Here is a 13,974-nt window from a genome sequence, read left to right on the forward strand (position 1 = left end):
TACTAAGGCTACGTCTACAGTACGAGCTAGAAGTGTGATTCTCCAGCTTGCATAGACATACTTCTGCCTGCTTTCATTGAACTAACATAAGTGTAAATGGCAGTGCATCTGTAGTAGTACAAGTAGCAGCAGTGAAGGCATGACCCAGCTGTGCCAAGTACGAACACACCTTCCTGTAATTCTTACCTGTTTTAGAAAACCTGAGACATAAATGAAAAAGAAAATTACTGGCTGTAGAAAGTCTTATTCCTCTTGCAAGAAGACTTTTTTTTCTAGTATTTTGGACTCTGAGCACAGCAGGCTTTTTTCCTTTTTGTGCTGACTGGTTGGTGAACTCAGCCAGCCACTTTCCTACTTGAACTCGCAGTGTGTTAACAAATTTCTTACACACGTGTTTTTGGATAATGTCTCTGAATCATGCATCTTTAATTGCATTTCTGCTTTCACGTGCTGATTTTTTGAAAATATAAATAAGGTTGGGTGACCTGGAATCCCTTACCAAGGTAGCTATGGCTCTTATCTGAATGCATTTCACAAATATCTTTAGTAGTAGTATTCTCCCTGAACCATGTGTACTCTCACAAGACTAAGTACTCTTTCAGAATTCACGACATAGTCTTTGGGGTGGAAAAGGAACTGGCAAACCGGGGTGGTGATCCCTAAAGGAAGCCAGAGGGTGTGTTCCAACTATTGGGGGATCACACTCCTCAGCCTCTCTGGCAGAGCCTATACCAGGGTGCTGGAGAGGCAATAACACCCGTTTGTTCCTCCTGGATGAGGTTTAACTATGTGGATTCTGTCCTGGTTGTGGAACAACAGACCAGCTTGTCGCTATCTCTCAGATATTCGAGGGGTCATGGTAGTTTGCTAATCCGGTCTATCTGTGTTTTGTAGACCTGGAGAAGGCATATAACCACGTTCCCCAAGATGTCTTGTGGGAAATGCTGCAGTCTCAAAGTGAGAGTTGTGATCATATTTTTGGCATTAAGACGAGTTTGTTCAAGGGGAGCATTGGGCTCCACCAAAGGTGCATCTTGTCCCCACTCCTGGTCATGATTTTCATGGACAGGATGTCAAGGCACAGCCGAGCTGTGGAGTGTATCCACTGCAAGTGGCATCTCTGCTGTTTGCAGATGATGTCCTTCTTGCTTCTTCAGACTGTGATCTCCAACGCACACTTGAACATTTTGCAGCTGAGTGTGAAATGGTTGGGATGAGAATCAGCACTCTCCAGATGTGGGGAGGGGAAGAGCTGCCCTTAGTGGAAGAGTTAAAGTACCTAGGGGTTTTGTTCACGAGTGATGGTAAGTGGGAGCGTGAGATCAACCAGCAGATTGGTGTGGCAGCTGCAGTGATGCAGATGCGGTACCAATCTGTGGTGGCGCAGCAAGAGCTGAGTTCTTGGATGAAGCTCTTGTTTACAGGTTGATCTACATCACCATTCTCACTTACAGTCATTAACTTTGGGTAATGACCGAAAGGACGACATTGCGGATACAAGCGGCAGAAATTAGATTTCTCCGCAGGGAGGCTAGGCTTACTCTCCGCGACAGAGTGAGGGGCTCAGCTATTTGGGAGATCCTTGGAGTAGAGCCACTACTTCTCCAGATCAAGAGGAGCCAGCTGAGGTGGTTCAGGCACCTGATAAGGATGCCCCGTGGGAAGCTTCCTTTGGAACTCTACCAGGCATTTCCCACTGGGAAGAGGCCCTGAGGCCGACCAGGGACACACTGGAGGGATTTTATCTCCCAGCTGTCCTGGGAACTCCTCAGGAGGAGCTGAAAGCTGTTGCAGAAGAAAGGGAGGTCTGGTCCTCCCTATTCTTCATGCTGCCACCATGACCCTCACCAGGAAAAGTGGCAGAAAGGAAAAAGTAGTTTTTTCTTAAATTTAAACAAAAGACAGATCAGACAGCAATTCAGACCCATTACACGTGCAGTTGTTAAGAGATAACTAAACAACATGCTTCTTCCTCGTGGATTTTTTTAGCCTGATTTTTCTCTATTCCCATTTTTATCTGAGTTCTGTTGGTTTCTTCATTTACTTTTTTCTTTCTTCAACTGATGTCCAATTTCCTTATTCTGTTCTCATGCACTTTACCGTGCTTGCTGCATCTGGCAAAGGTCTAGTCAAAAGACTTCCCTTAACAGACAGGTCAGTGAAAACGAGAGCATGAATAAGTAATTAAATAAAATGTGGCATACTTGAGAGGACAGCTTTGTTTTTGCCTGCAAGTGTGCATGCTCTTTTCTTACAGTGATTTTTAATGGGGAAAAGCTTGCTTGCTGGCCGGCTGCCTACCTTAAGCTACTGGCTACCTTGTAGGCTATTTAACAGCAAAATCAAGAAGTAGAAAGAGAGTATATCTTGTTGTAGTGGTATGGCTTCTCTGCATGCCTAGGCTGACATGACTTCTCATCCATTCCTTCTTCATAAACATCCTCCCTCTACTTCTGATTGGCTTACAAAACTGCAGAAAATACTAGGGAATTTTTACAAATGAAATCCAGAAAAGATCATATTCAGTGACATAGCCCAAGTGCCAGCAGGTATTTGAACAGTGAGTCATGGTGGTAGAGACAATAATTGTTATTTAGTAGCTACACCTTTACAATTAATCTGTAATTTATGTAGAGGATCACAGTGATGGGCACAATACAAATACAATAATAAATGAAACTACCTGAATTGTGCACCCAATTTTCCTGCAACTTTTTTTTACATTTTTATATATATATTTGTGCCAGTTTCACCTCTTTCCCCATATTTTTCATCTTTTTCTGCTCTGTATATTCAGTTTAGACTCTGCTCCATTCCAATGCTGTGTTGTACATCATACCAGATTCTATATATACGTACTATTTCTGTGTTGGTTACACCAAGAAGAGTTTGCTGAAAGTAGCTTACTATTGCTTCTAATTATTCTCAGTAACTAGATGTAGTGTGTGTAGAAATTGTGTTGATATAACATGTATGGAGGCCCTGTCTACTATAGAAGAGTGACCCATTGCTAACCCCAGGACGGTTAGTGGGTAACAAGATTGTTGTAATGAGCCATAAATCCAGAGTCTTTATTAAGTTCATGATTTTTAGTGTCTTGTTAAGTAACGCATTTAAGCTCCCAGGTTCATCTTTGAAGGTGTTGTGCAGGTTTTCTTTGAGGTTGAGGAGTGAGGTTAGGTATGGAGTGATCGTTTTATGAGACATGTTCACCCACGGGAGATAAGAGTGTTCTTTGCTTCTCATTTTTCTGTGTGAGCTCATTTGAGAGCGTAGCAATTGTCTCATTCTTCTTCGAGTGATAGTCCTGATTGTATTCCACTGATGGTTTACACATGCTCACCATGCATCTGGAGCCGGAGAATTTAAAAGTAGTAGTGTCCATTGGTCTGTGCATGCACTCTTGCCTCATAGGGTTTCAGTTGAGCTATTCTGTGTGTGGAGGTAATCAGTCTATGGAATTAGTGCATCACCCACAAGATCCTGTTATCTGCAACTTATCTTCTGGGGACTCAGAATGTGATTGCAGACTCTCTCAGCTGCAGATTTGTGTCTGATCATGAGTGGAAACTCCACAACACGGTAGTAAGCAACATCTTGGTTCCTACCAAGCCAAATAGAACCGCTTTACCTCCTGGGCCCAGCAGAAAGAGCTTTCCCCAGAGGAAGTGGAGAGTCCTCTTCTTTTGGATTATCTCCCATTCTTAAAAACACTGGGGCTCACCCTTAAAGCCTACCTAGCAGCAATTAGTGGCTTCCACCCCGTCCCCCTCCATGGAAAGGCACTGTGTATTCACACGCTCATTGAGTGCTAGGTTTTGGAAAGATCTCATCAGAACTTTCCCACATGCACAATCTATCACTTCCCAGTGGAAGCTCAGCCTCATTCTATCAACACTAATGAAACAACTCTTTGAGCCACTGGGTTTGCTTTATATCCCTTTTTTCAATCCCAAGTTTCTACCAAAGGTTGTATCCCAGTTTCATCTGAATTAACCCATCCACTTACCTGCTTTCTTTCCGAAGCCTCATACCTCGGAAGAGGAATAATGACATCACTCCCTTGACCTCCAACAGGCTTTGACCTTCTAACTGCAGAGGTCAAGACTGATCAGGAAGTCTCCTAGATTGTTTATCAGTGTAGTGGAGAGATTTAAGGGGCATGCACTCTCTACACAGAATCTCCAGTGAATTTTGGGTGCATCGCACTATGTTATGAGTTATCAAGACTGCCTCCACCCATGGAGTTGAGAGCCCATTTCACAGGAGCTCCGGGTTCAACCACAGCCATTCTCCATGAAGTGCTGCTTGGAGACACATGTAGAGCAGCCACATGGAGTTCAGTACATACCTTTGCTACACATTACACCATGGTGCAGAACTCTGTGAGGGATGCCTCATTTGGTGCGGCTGTCCTCCACTCAACCATCCCATCCTAATCCTTGCACCCTCCTCCAATTTAGGTACTGTTTGTTAATCGCTCTCAGTGGAATACAATAGGGACCATAACTCAAAGAAGAAGAGAGAGTTACTTACCTGTAATTGGAGATTCTTTGTGTGGTCCTTACCTGGATTCTACTTCCCGCCCTCCTTCCCCTCTGTTGCAGATCCCTTGGATTTGTGGTGGGGAAGAAACTGGAGACACGGTCAGTACACCCCACCCTTTATCACCTTGTATGAAGCCATAAGGTGAGGCAAGGGCGCATGCGCGGAACAACGGACACTACTACTTTCAAATTCTCTGGCTCAGGACACGTGCTTATGCATAAATCCTCAGTGGAATACAGATAGGGACCGCACATATTGAAGAACCTCCAGTTAAACGTAATTAGCCTCCTCTTTCACCCATATAGTTGTTGTTAAGGTATTTAGTGCACTAGATGAGGTATACCACACATTGTGATAGGCATATATAGGACCCATGGGTCTTGTAAGGAGTGTTGTGGGGAGTATTGATCATCATAGCAGTGTAGCTGTGTATGAAGGTTGTGCATCTGTTGCTCTGGCAGGGTCTGGTGCCGCTTTGAATGTGTTTGCCCTTGTCTCTTGGGAGCTTGCTTCTGGTGATGAGCTTGGTGACATTTGGGAATTGTTTGAAGGCCAGAAGAGGGAATTCAAGAAAGATTTATTTCAGAATGTGGTCCCCATTGAGTTATTGTTTAATGAAACCCTGTATGGGCTCCAGTGTGGGAGACGGGACAACTAGGGGTGTGTGGGCAGAGAGTGTCCCCCCACCAGATATTGAAGCAAATTCTCTTGGGGCATATCCCTAATATCCTGGGACCAACTTGGCTGCAACAGCACTGCAAACAGACTAGAAAGCAAGTCTCAAGAAAGCTTTCTGCAGTTGTGCTGAAAAATTTGGCCATAGTGTAGACTATGAAAATTCAAATGCTGAGCAAATTTAAAAAAATGTGTAACAGAAACAAATGGGATTTATAAAGTTGAGAAATCTTAGGCACTGTGCAGTTCAACAGTGTGAAATACCAGTAATTTCACCGAGTGAAGCAAGGTCTTACATTCAACTTGATGTTTGCTGTGTTACTGAAGCTGTGTTGGTCCCAAGATATACCTTGTCACTCAACTTGATGGTATTTCTCTGTTTGGATGCAACGCAGTAACTTTTTAATATTGCATCCAGTCATTTTGGAGAATATACTTGGCATCATTGGACAAAATCCTATTGATTTTGGTGAAAATTGAGGAACTGAAAGAGGGAAATAGGGGGACACGTAGAGCCCCTTGCATCTGGTTAGCAGACCCAGCAGCTTTACCACCTCTGTAATTGTCCAGAGATCAAAGAACTGGTTGATGGCAGCCATTAACACCTTCCAGCATAAAAAGCTCAGCTCTTCCCATCCTCCCAATACAGTTTAACATGTTGATACCCTTAATGAGATGTCTTCCAGACAGAATTTTTTTTAAATAATAGTGGGGATAGGGTGGGCAAAGAGGGGCACCCAGACACCCTGGCTGGTGAGAGAGGGGACAAGAGGCAGGGCAATGGGGGACCCTAGCATAGGGATGGTTACAAGGACTTCCAGAAATAGGGGGAGGTGGGAGGATGGAACACCAAACGGAGCTTGTGAGGGGAATTGAAGGGATGCAAGGAGCCCCTAGTGTGTGCAATGAGCTTGGCCTAAAGAAACTAGTAAGTGTGCCTGTCCCCCATCCCCTCCCTCCCACAGTTAAGAATAATTTAAAAGCAGCAGGTCTTTTCATAATTTATTGTTGCTTTTTGGAGTACTGTTCCCATAAAAATACGTCAACTACTAGTAAAAGTTCATTTTTGAAAAAATTGGTTCAGAATTAACATGTGCAACCTCTAATTTCTTCATTTTAATTAATCTGTTACTGAACGCAATTTAGTTTTCATGGCTTCTGTTTGCAATTCCATGTCTTCTTTTGTTAGTGTGAAAGCTGAATTTTTTCCTTTACAAAGTCAGGTTCTGTCAGTGTGAAAGTATTAAAGCTATCCTTTTTCCCCCCCTAGGTTGAGGCCTGTCAAGGGGATTTAAGCACACTGGCAAATGTGGTAACATCATTAGCAAATCTCAGTAAATCCAAAGACATGTCCCAAAGTAGTGCTGAGCTGTCTATGATTGAAAGTTTAAGCAATGGAGATACATCATTGTCTGAACTTCATCAAGAAGAGCAAGCAAGTAGTGATGTTACCAGGTAAGGCATGCTACAATATTTAAATTTTAAATATAATTCTTTTTGGTAATCTCACTCAAAGCTTACACAATCGAACAATGCAGACAGTCCTTCAGTAAAAATCATTACAATAACATACTGAACTTCTGATGAAGAATAACCATACAGAAGATGCTAATTGAGTTCTGCGTAAAATTTTGCAGTGAAGTTCCATTTAGAAATAAATATGAGTAAATTATATTTGTGTTTGGAAAGAATGTAAATGTAACCTTGGTGGCTGATTTATATTCCCATGATTGTCGTAAGTAGTAGGCCTTGGCCCATACAGTATATACTATATACTCTTTTAATACTTCATTCCACATAGGAAAATGTATTGTTCATAAGTCCCATCTGCACGGGTAACTGAACATTGACAACTCCAGTTCAGTCACCTGGAATGGTCATAAAATACTTTCTGTCCATAGAGAAGTGCTTCATAGATCTTTTCAATATTATTACAATGGCATTCACTCAGATTACGTCTTACAAATCCTTTGCTTGCATTGGTTTTAATTTGAACCTTTTCAGTACTAATGTAGGTAGGAAAAGTAGGTAGTATAGCAGTGCTGGTCCAGTTAATCCTTCCACCACAATCTTGCCCACCGTTTCAGCTCAAGCATTTACAGAACAGCAGCCAAAGTAGTATACATTCACTACATACTATCCATCCTGTACACTCAGGGCCAAAAATTACTGTATTACATCAGTGTAAATTTGGAGTAAATCCATTGGGATAAACTAGTCTAGCTCCAGTTAATGCAGCTGAGGATCTGGTCCCTAGGCTTTAGTTTGCTTTACTCTGTATTTACTCTGTTGTTGCAAGCAGAATTTATGTACACCTACCTCTTTCAGTATCTTATCTAATTCCCATTGAAGTCAGTGTGTCTCTTGCCATTGACATCAACAGAAACCTCACAGGGCCCTGAATCTGTATAACATATGAGACAAGACTTTGGAGAATGTAATAGTTTAAGATGATGTACTTCAAGACTGTAATGTACAAATGCACAAGGGAATAGGAGTAAGATAGCATAGACAACCTTGACATTTCCTTACACTTTTCAGTGCCTAACTTTGCACCCTTTAATGTTCTTGTATGTATTTTTTTTTAAATTGCAATCTAGATAGTAAAAAGAACAGGAGTACTTGTGGCAGCTTTTTTTTTCTCGTGCTGATGATAGCTCATCTCAATTGAATAGACTCTTCCTGTTGGTATGCATACTTCCACCTTTTCATCTTCTCTGTATGTATAAATATCTCCTGTCAGTGTGTTCCATTGTATGCATCCGAAGAAGTGAGCTGTAGCCCACAAAAGCTTATGCTGAAATAAATTTGTTAGTCTAAGGTGCCACAAGTACTCCTGTTCTTTTTGCGGATACAGACTAACACAGCTGCTACTCTGAAACCAATCTGCTCCTTTAACGTTGCAGTGCATCCTCACAGTGAGAGATTGAATCAGCAAAAGTGCTTTGCATTGTGGGTTGGCATCCAAATGTGTCCATGCTACCATCAGCACATTGCCTTCTGGGATATTTTGGAAGGGCGTTGTGGGATACCAGCACTCCTCTAAAGGAATTGTGGGAGCTCGAGGCCAAGTTTCCACAATTCCTTCTGTTCTATCCCATAGTTTTCTTGTTTCAGGCCATTTTAAAAATATTCTCAGTTCCTCATGCGGGTTTTCAGTCTTCCTGCCATCTTGCTGGCAGAAGCATGGATGCTGAACAGATCAGTAGAGTTTTCATGTCTATTTTAAAGACAGGTGGCTGATTCTTCTGTATTCTTCAACAACTACCACAGCAGCTGGCTGTGCAGCTATAAAAATGAGAAAACTGAGGGGAGGGAAGATGCAGACAGTGAATGAAAATGTGTGTGCTGAAGGCATTTACTAACCAGCCGCCCGTGGTGAAGTGATGCTTCTGGGTCCATGAAATGAACACTGAGTGGTGGGATTGGATTGTCATGCAGATCTGGGTCAATCGGCAGTAGCTGCAGAGCTTTTGAATGCAGAAGGCCCCATTCCTGGAGTTGTGTGTCAAGCTCATCTCAGCTTTGCAGCAAAGAGGAAAAACGGGGGCTGCCGCACTATAGAAGCTTGCAACCTCAGATTGCTATCAGCTGGGGGGCTGCCTGTTTACTGCTGGAAAGTCTATGGTGGGAGCTGTTATCTTCCACGTGTATAAGGCCAGTAAGCATGTTCTGTTGCACAGGATTATGACTGTGGGCAATGTACTGAAAATAATAGCTGGATTCAGTGCAATGGGCTTCTCAAACTGGTGAGGCAGTAATAGGGCACACATCCTGATTCTGGGCACCCTGCCCTTACTTCTGAGTACATAAATGGAAAGAGATATTTTTCCCTGGTTATGGAAGCACTAATGGTTCACTGGGACATTAACATAGGATGTTTGGGAAGGTGCATAATCCTCACATTTTTAGGAATATATTCTATGTGCAGAGACACTTTTTCCTGGACTAGCACATTCACGTTGGTGGGGTTGCAATGTCAACTGTGACTCTCAGAGACCCGTCCTCTTTGCTTCCCTGGCTCATGAAAACATACACTGGGAACCTGGATAGCAGCATGGCAAGATTTAACTGTCGTCTGAGCTGGTGTATGATGACTGTTAAGTGTGCATTTGGTAGATTGACAGGATGCTGGAGATGCCTTATGACTAGGTTGCATGTTGTGTTTTTCGTAGTATTTGTGAAGCAAAGGGAAACATTACCAGCAGGGTGGAGGGGGGAAGATGGAAAGACTACTGATATTGAACAGCTAGACAATTACAGGAGCCCATCAAGATCTTGTATGGCTAAGGGGGGGTCGCAAAAGCGCATTTTAACCGTGCACCCCATAATCCCAGTGTGGTGGTTTGTGTTAATTTGTCACATAATGATTAAAGTGTACTTGGCTTGTGTATTAATTTTAAATGAATTCTGAATGAATTTTATGAAGCCAGTGATGGAGGTCACAAAGCTGCTTTGCAAGACAACATAAATCTTGATTTTTGCAAAACAAAATTTTGAACAGTAATAAATAACAAACATGGTTCTAAGAACATTTAAAACCATTTTAAAAGAAAGTGCAAGGTGCTGACCGTTCTTATATGAATCACAGACCAGTGTACATACAGTCATAGAAATACTCTTTATTTTCCACTGGGGTTGAAAGCAAGGGATTACTGTGACATACTATGCCGATGCCTTGGCGAGGGAGTATTTATGGGCCAACCTGTGGAAACAGAATTGTCCATGTAATGCAGTGGCTGGTGGGGTGTATAACACTTTATAGCATCTTCCTTTGCTATCTCAGGAGCTGCATAATGTCTTGGTGGAGTTACCTATGCAGCTCCTCATACTTGTGCCTTTCCTCCAGCATGCACTCCCTCCACTTTCTTGTCTTGTGGGCCACAGACTCTGGGCTCCTGAGGAGATCTGAGCATGTTCTCCCGTGTCTTCCTGATTGAGGTCAGTCTTTTAGCAGGTGTGAAGGGGGCCACTCTCAATGATATCCCAGCTGAAGCTGCTGATAAACAAGACACTCAGATATTGTTAGAGTTAAAGAGTCAGCAGGTAGGAAATAAGTGAGAAAATTGCCTAAAATGTTGCCATAACTATATTCATGAAAGTATGAAATGGGTCAGACTTGTTTTAGGACAGTTTAGCAGCATGGTGAGTATATTGGGGGCATTTTCAAACCTGTAGCCATGAAGGGTTGGGGGATGGTCTGCCCTATGTCTTGGGTAATACATGTAGGGATAGTGCAGTAAATATTGCTAAACTTATTACAGGCAGTGGTGATTCTGGCTGATGTATCACTCATGAGGGTACCAAAGGCCCCGAGGAGGCAACTGCTCAAGGTCCATATGCTGCCATCCTCTTCACACCAACACTGCTCGAGGAGCTTGTTATGGGGTGGCATGGAAAAGTTTCCTTTCATGGTGGAAGAAACAAAGCATCCCTCCTGAGAAATGTTCAAGAAAAATTTAAATCCTACAGTACCTGAAAACATTGTTGAGATTGTGCCAAATTATAAGAGATTTGTTCCAAGATCAATCAAAAACTCCAAAAGAGAAGAAGGTAGTCACTGCTGCCTAGCTTCTGCAAAGTCAATTCAAAGCCAGACCCCATAAGCCAGCAATAAAACATCTCTCCCTCTTTCTATCCCTGAATTCAAGTACTGCATGCAAATAATTGGTTTTTCATTTGAATTCTAAGATTGGAGTACCACAGCACTGCATTTTTCTTGTTGATATTACCTGTTAACCATCCAATTTTAGTCAGAAAAAATCATATAGTCTGAATAAATATTTACTGGATTGCTTCTAAGTATTATTTTAAATGTTCTGTGTATTTGAATTGAATGCTCAAGTGTTGGTTTCACTACATTTTATTTTCCTGCTTGCAGTGCATCGATTTATATTACTAAAAATCTGTCCACCCTGGCAAAAGGATACATGTGGGAAAGTTTGTATGTTGCTTATTTTATAGTGTTCTCTCTTATTTTTTGCCTATGACTGCCAGTGCATGTTGTTCAAATAAACTGTTTACTTCAAAAGGCTTCCTTTGTTTCTTGCCTGCATGTGTTCAGCCACCAGTTTTAGAGGCGGGGATGAGGGAGGGGAGTTCCAAGACCAATTAATAAAGTTTTTTTTTAAAAGTGTAGGATACCTACCTGAGCTTTTTGCCCCTTTCTCAATGGGTTCTTCCTCTGGGTGAGTCAGGGTTAGGTTTAGCAGGCTCTTGAAGAGCTCCTTGTTCTATTCAGGGATTGCATCTTCCACATCCCCCTCTTCACTGTGAACTTTTTGTCGCTGTGTATTGCTGGGGTTCTTTCTTCTGGGTCTTATGAGGTGTCCGCTGTCACTCGAAGGATTATTTGCCCAGTATGGCACCCAGTGCCCCATAGTTGCAGCAGGTGTGGGAGGGAGCTCCAGTTTTTCCATTGGCCTCCTTTGCCTATTGGTGGTAGGACTGCTGCAGTTCCTTCTCTGCCCACCATTGTTGCTTTTCCCTGTCATATCCAAGGTTTTGCATCCCTTCTGCAATGTCTGAATAATCTTTATTCCTGCAGCAGTTCCGCAGCTGGGGTTGCACTGCTTTTTCTTTCCATAGATTGAGGAAGTCCAGGACTTCTTTCTTAGAACAGGCTGCAGTGCAAGCTTGCCTGATTCCCTGCCCCCATGCTCCCGTTAGCTACAGCTTTACCATATGCCTTACCTGTGTGTGAAGGCAGAAAAGGTGGGCCAGTAGGAAGAGAAGCATTTCCAAAACATGCTGAAGATTTTAAAAGGGAGTGGACTTTGATCACTGTGACCTTCAGGCAGCAGAGTTCACAACTGGGACCAGAACAGTGACTGTGGCAGGGAAAGGGTCATTGTGGGATTGTTTCTGGAGGACTGTTTGTACCAGTACAGGTAATGCAGCATCCACACGGGCATTATATTCATAGAACTGTGTCAGTACAGAATTTATGTTGTTTTGTGGGACGTGATTTAACTGGACTAATAGAAAGCCTGGGTTTTATTGACAGGACTTAGAATTGAGCATGAATTCACCCAAACATGAGTTAACGTAAGGCAAACTTTACTGGTAAAACTTAGTAGTGTAGATCAGGCCTAAATCTCACATAACTTCCTCCAAATATTACACAAACTTATTCTAAGAGACTCTTAAGTATTTGTTAAAGAAAGTGAAGGTGAGGCCTTTCAAGAAGGCAAATTGATTTTCTAGTCATTTGTTCTTTCTGTATCTTCTGTTGGGTGTGGTACTCACAGATACAAAATATAATCTTTACTTTCCTGCAGTAAATTTAAGCCACACTTTAAAGTGCCTGTGTCTAATTCCCTTTACGTTACATTCTTCCCTACTGCTTGATTAGATCTATATAGCCATCATTGAGAGAGGGAGATGGAAAGGAACTGAAATTATTCAGAATAAAGGAAATCCATACTATGTGTAAATGACTCAGAACACACCTTGTCTTATTTAATGAGTTATGATTTCATTTTTTTTGTCCACACTAAAAATTTATTCTAGACATTTTTTTGGAACTTTATCCTGCAGTATTTACTCATGCTAGTAAATGTTGGAGATAATGAAACTTCCTGCATGAACAAGGGCTACAGGTATGGTCCTTAGGGCAGGGGTTCTCAAACTGAGGGTCATGACCTCTCGGGGTTGCAAGGTTATTACATGGGGGGGTCGTGAGCTGTCAGCCTCCATCCCAAACCCTGCTTCACCACCAGCATTTATAATAGTGTTAAATATTTTAAGAAGTGTTTTTAATTTATAAGATGGATTGCACTCAGAGGCTTGCTGTCTGAAAAGGGGTCACCAGTACAAAAGTATGAGAACCACTGCCTTAAGGTATATCAACACTGTGATTAGACACCCGTGGCTGACCTGTGCCAGCTGGCTCAGGGTTCAGGGCTGTGTAATTACAGTGTAGACATCCAGGCTCAGGCTTGAGCCTGGCCTCTAGGACCTTGTGAAGTAAGAGGGTCCCAGAGCTCAAGCTGGAACATCTACACCTGCAATTAAACAGCCCCACAGCTTGAGCATTGGGATCCTAGTCAGCTGGCATGGGCAGCCGTGGGTGTCTAACTGCTGTGTAGACATACCCTTAGGGAGTAAGGCTTGTAAAACTTGGCATATTGTTGCAGAAGGAGTTGCAGTGCAGGAAGGAAAAGGATTTCCTTGGAGATAAACATTTAATGTATGAATATTCAAGCCTTATTTCCTTTTCTAAAGAAAGGTTGATGGGCGCACACATTTCACCACTACGCAGCCCAAACTGAAGTGGGCAGGAGGGTTGAGGCAGATCAGAGAGCCCTCAGGACTGCTTTGGCTTGCTCTTCCTGACACCATGTCTGGCAGCAGTAGCGTTATTTAGCCCCTTCATATAGACAGATGTTTTGATAGGACGCTGTCTCTGCCTTTACTCTCCTCTTTGTGGCAGCTGCTCCATCATCTGCAAAGTATTTTGGATGGAGGGGTGAAGGCTGATTATTGTTGTGTTAGCTGCAAGGAGCCACCACTGGGCTACTGTTCCTCCCTCCCTTCCCCCCCCCCCCATTGCCAGAAGGAAGCCCCAGGGATCTGCTCCATGGATGTTCTAGCAGGAGGCAAGGCTTAAGATTCCCAAGGATTCTATGCCCACAACCTTCTCCCTCATCTTCTCCATCCCCCAATATTTGTGTTTAAAATAATGCGTGTAGCAGGCAAAGTAAGGTGTGGTGCTTTAGCGATTTTCAAATTATCACACGGGAGAGCAAA

The 13,974-nt window shown here is 42.7% G+C and overlaps 1 protein-coding gene across 4 annotated transcripts in view; it reads left to right on the plus strand.

Moving 5' to 3' along the window:
- The window catches only part of NR2C1 (nuclear receptor subfamily 2 group C member 1), an 89,811-nt gene that overhangs the window by 55,072 nt on the left and 20,765 nt on the right, over positions 1-13,974 (plus strand). For all 4 annotated transcript variants that reach the window (XM_030548525.1, XM_030548528.1, XM_030548527.1 and 1 more), the window contains one exon: positions 6,494-6,678. In XM_030548525.1, the coding sequence (XP_030404385.1) occupies positions 6,494-6,678 (185 nt within the window). The remainder of the gene's footprint in view (positions 1-6,493; positions 6,679-13,974) is intronic.

The sequence above is a fragment of the Gopherus evgoodei genome, chromosome 1, assembly GCF_007399415.2.
Source record: "Gopherus evgoodei ecotype Sinaloan lineage chromosome 1, rGopEvg1_v1.p, whole genome shotgun sequence".
NCBI classification, from domain to species: Eukaryota; Metazoa; Chordata; order Testudines; family Testudinidae; genus Gopherus; species Gopherus evgoodei.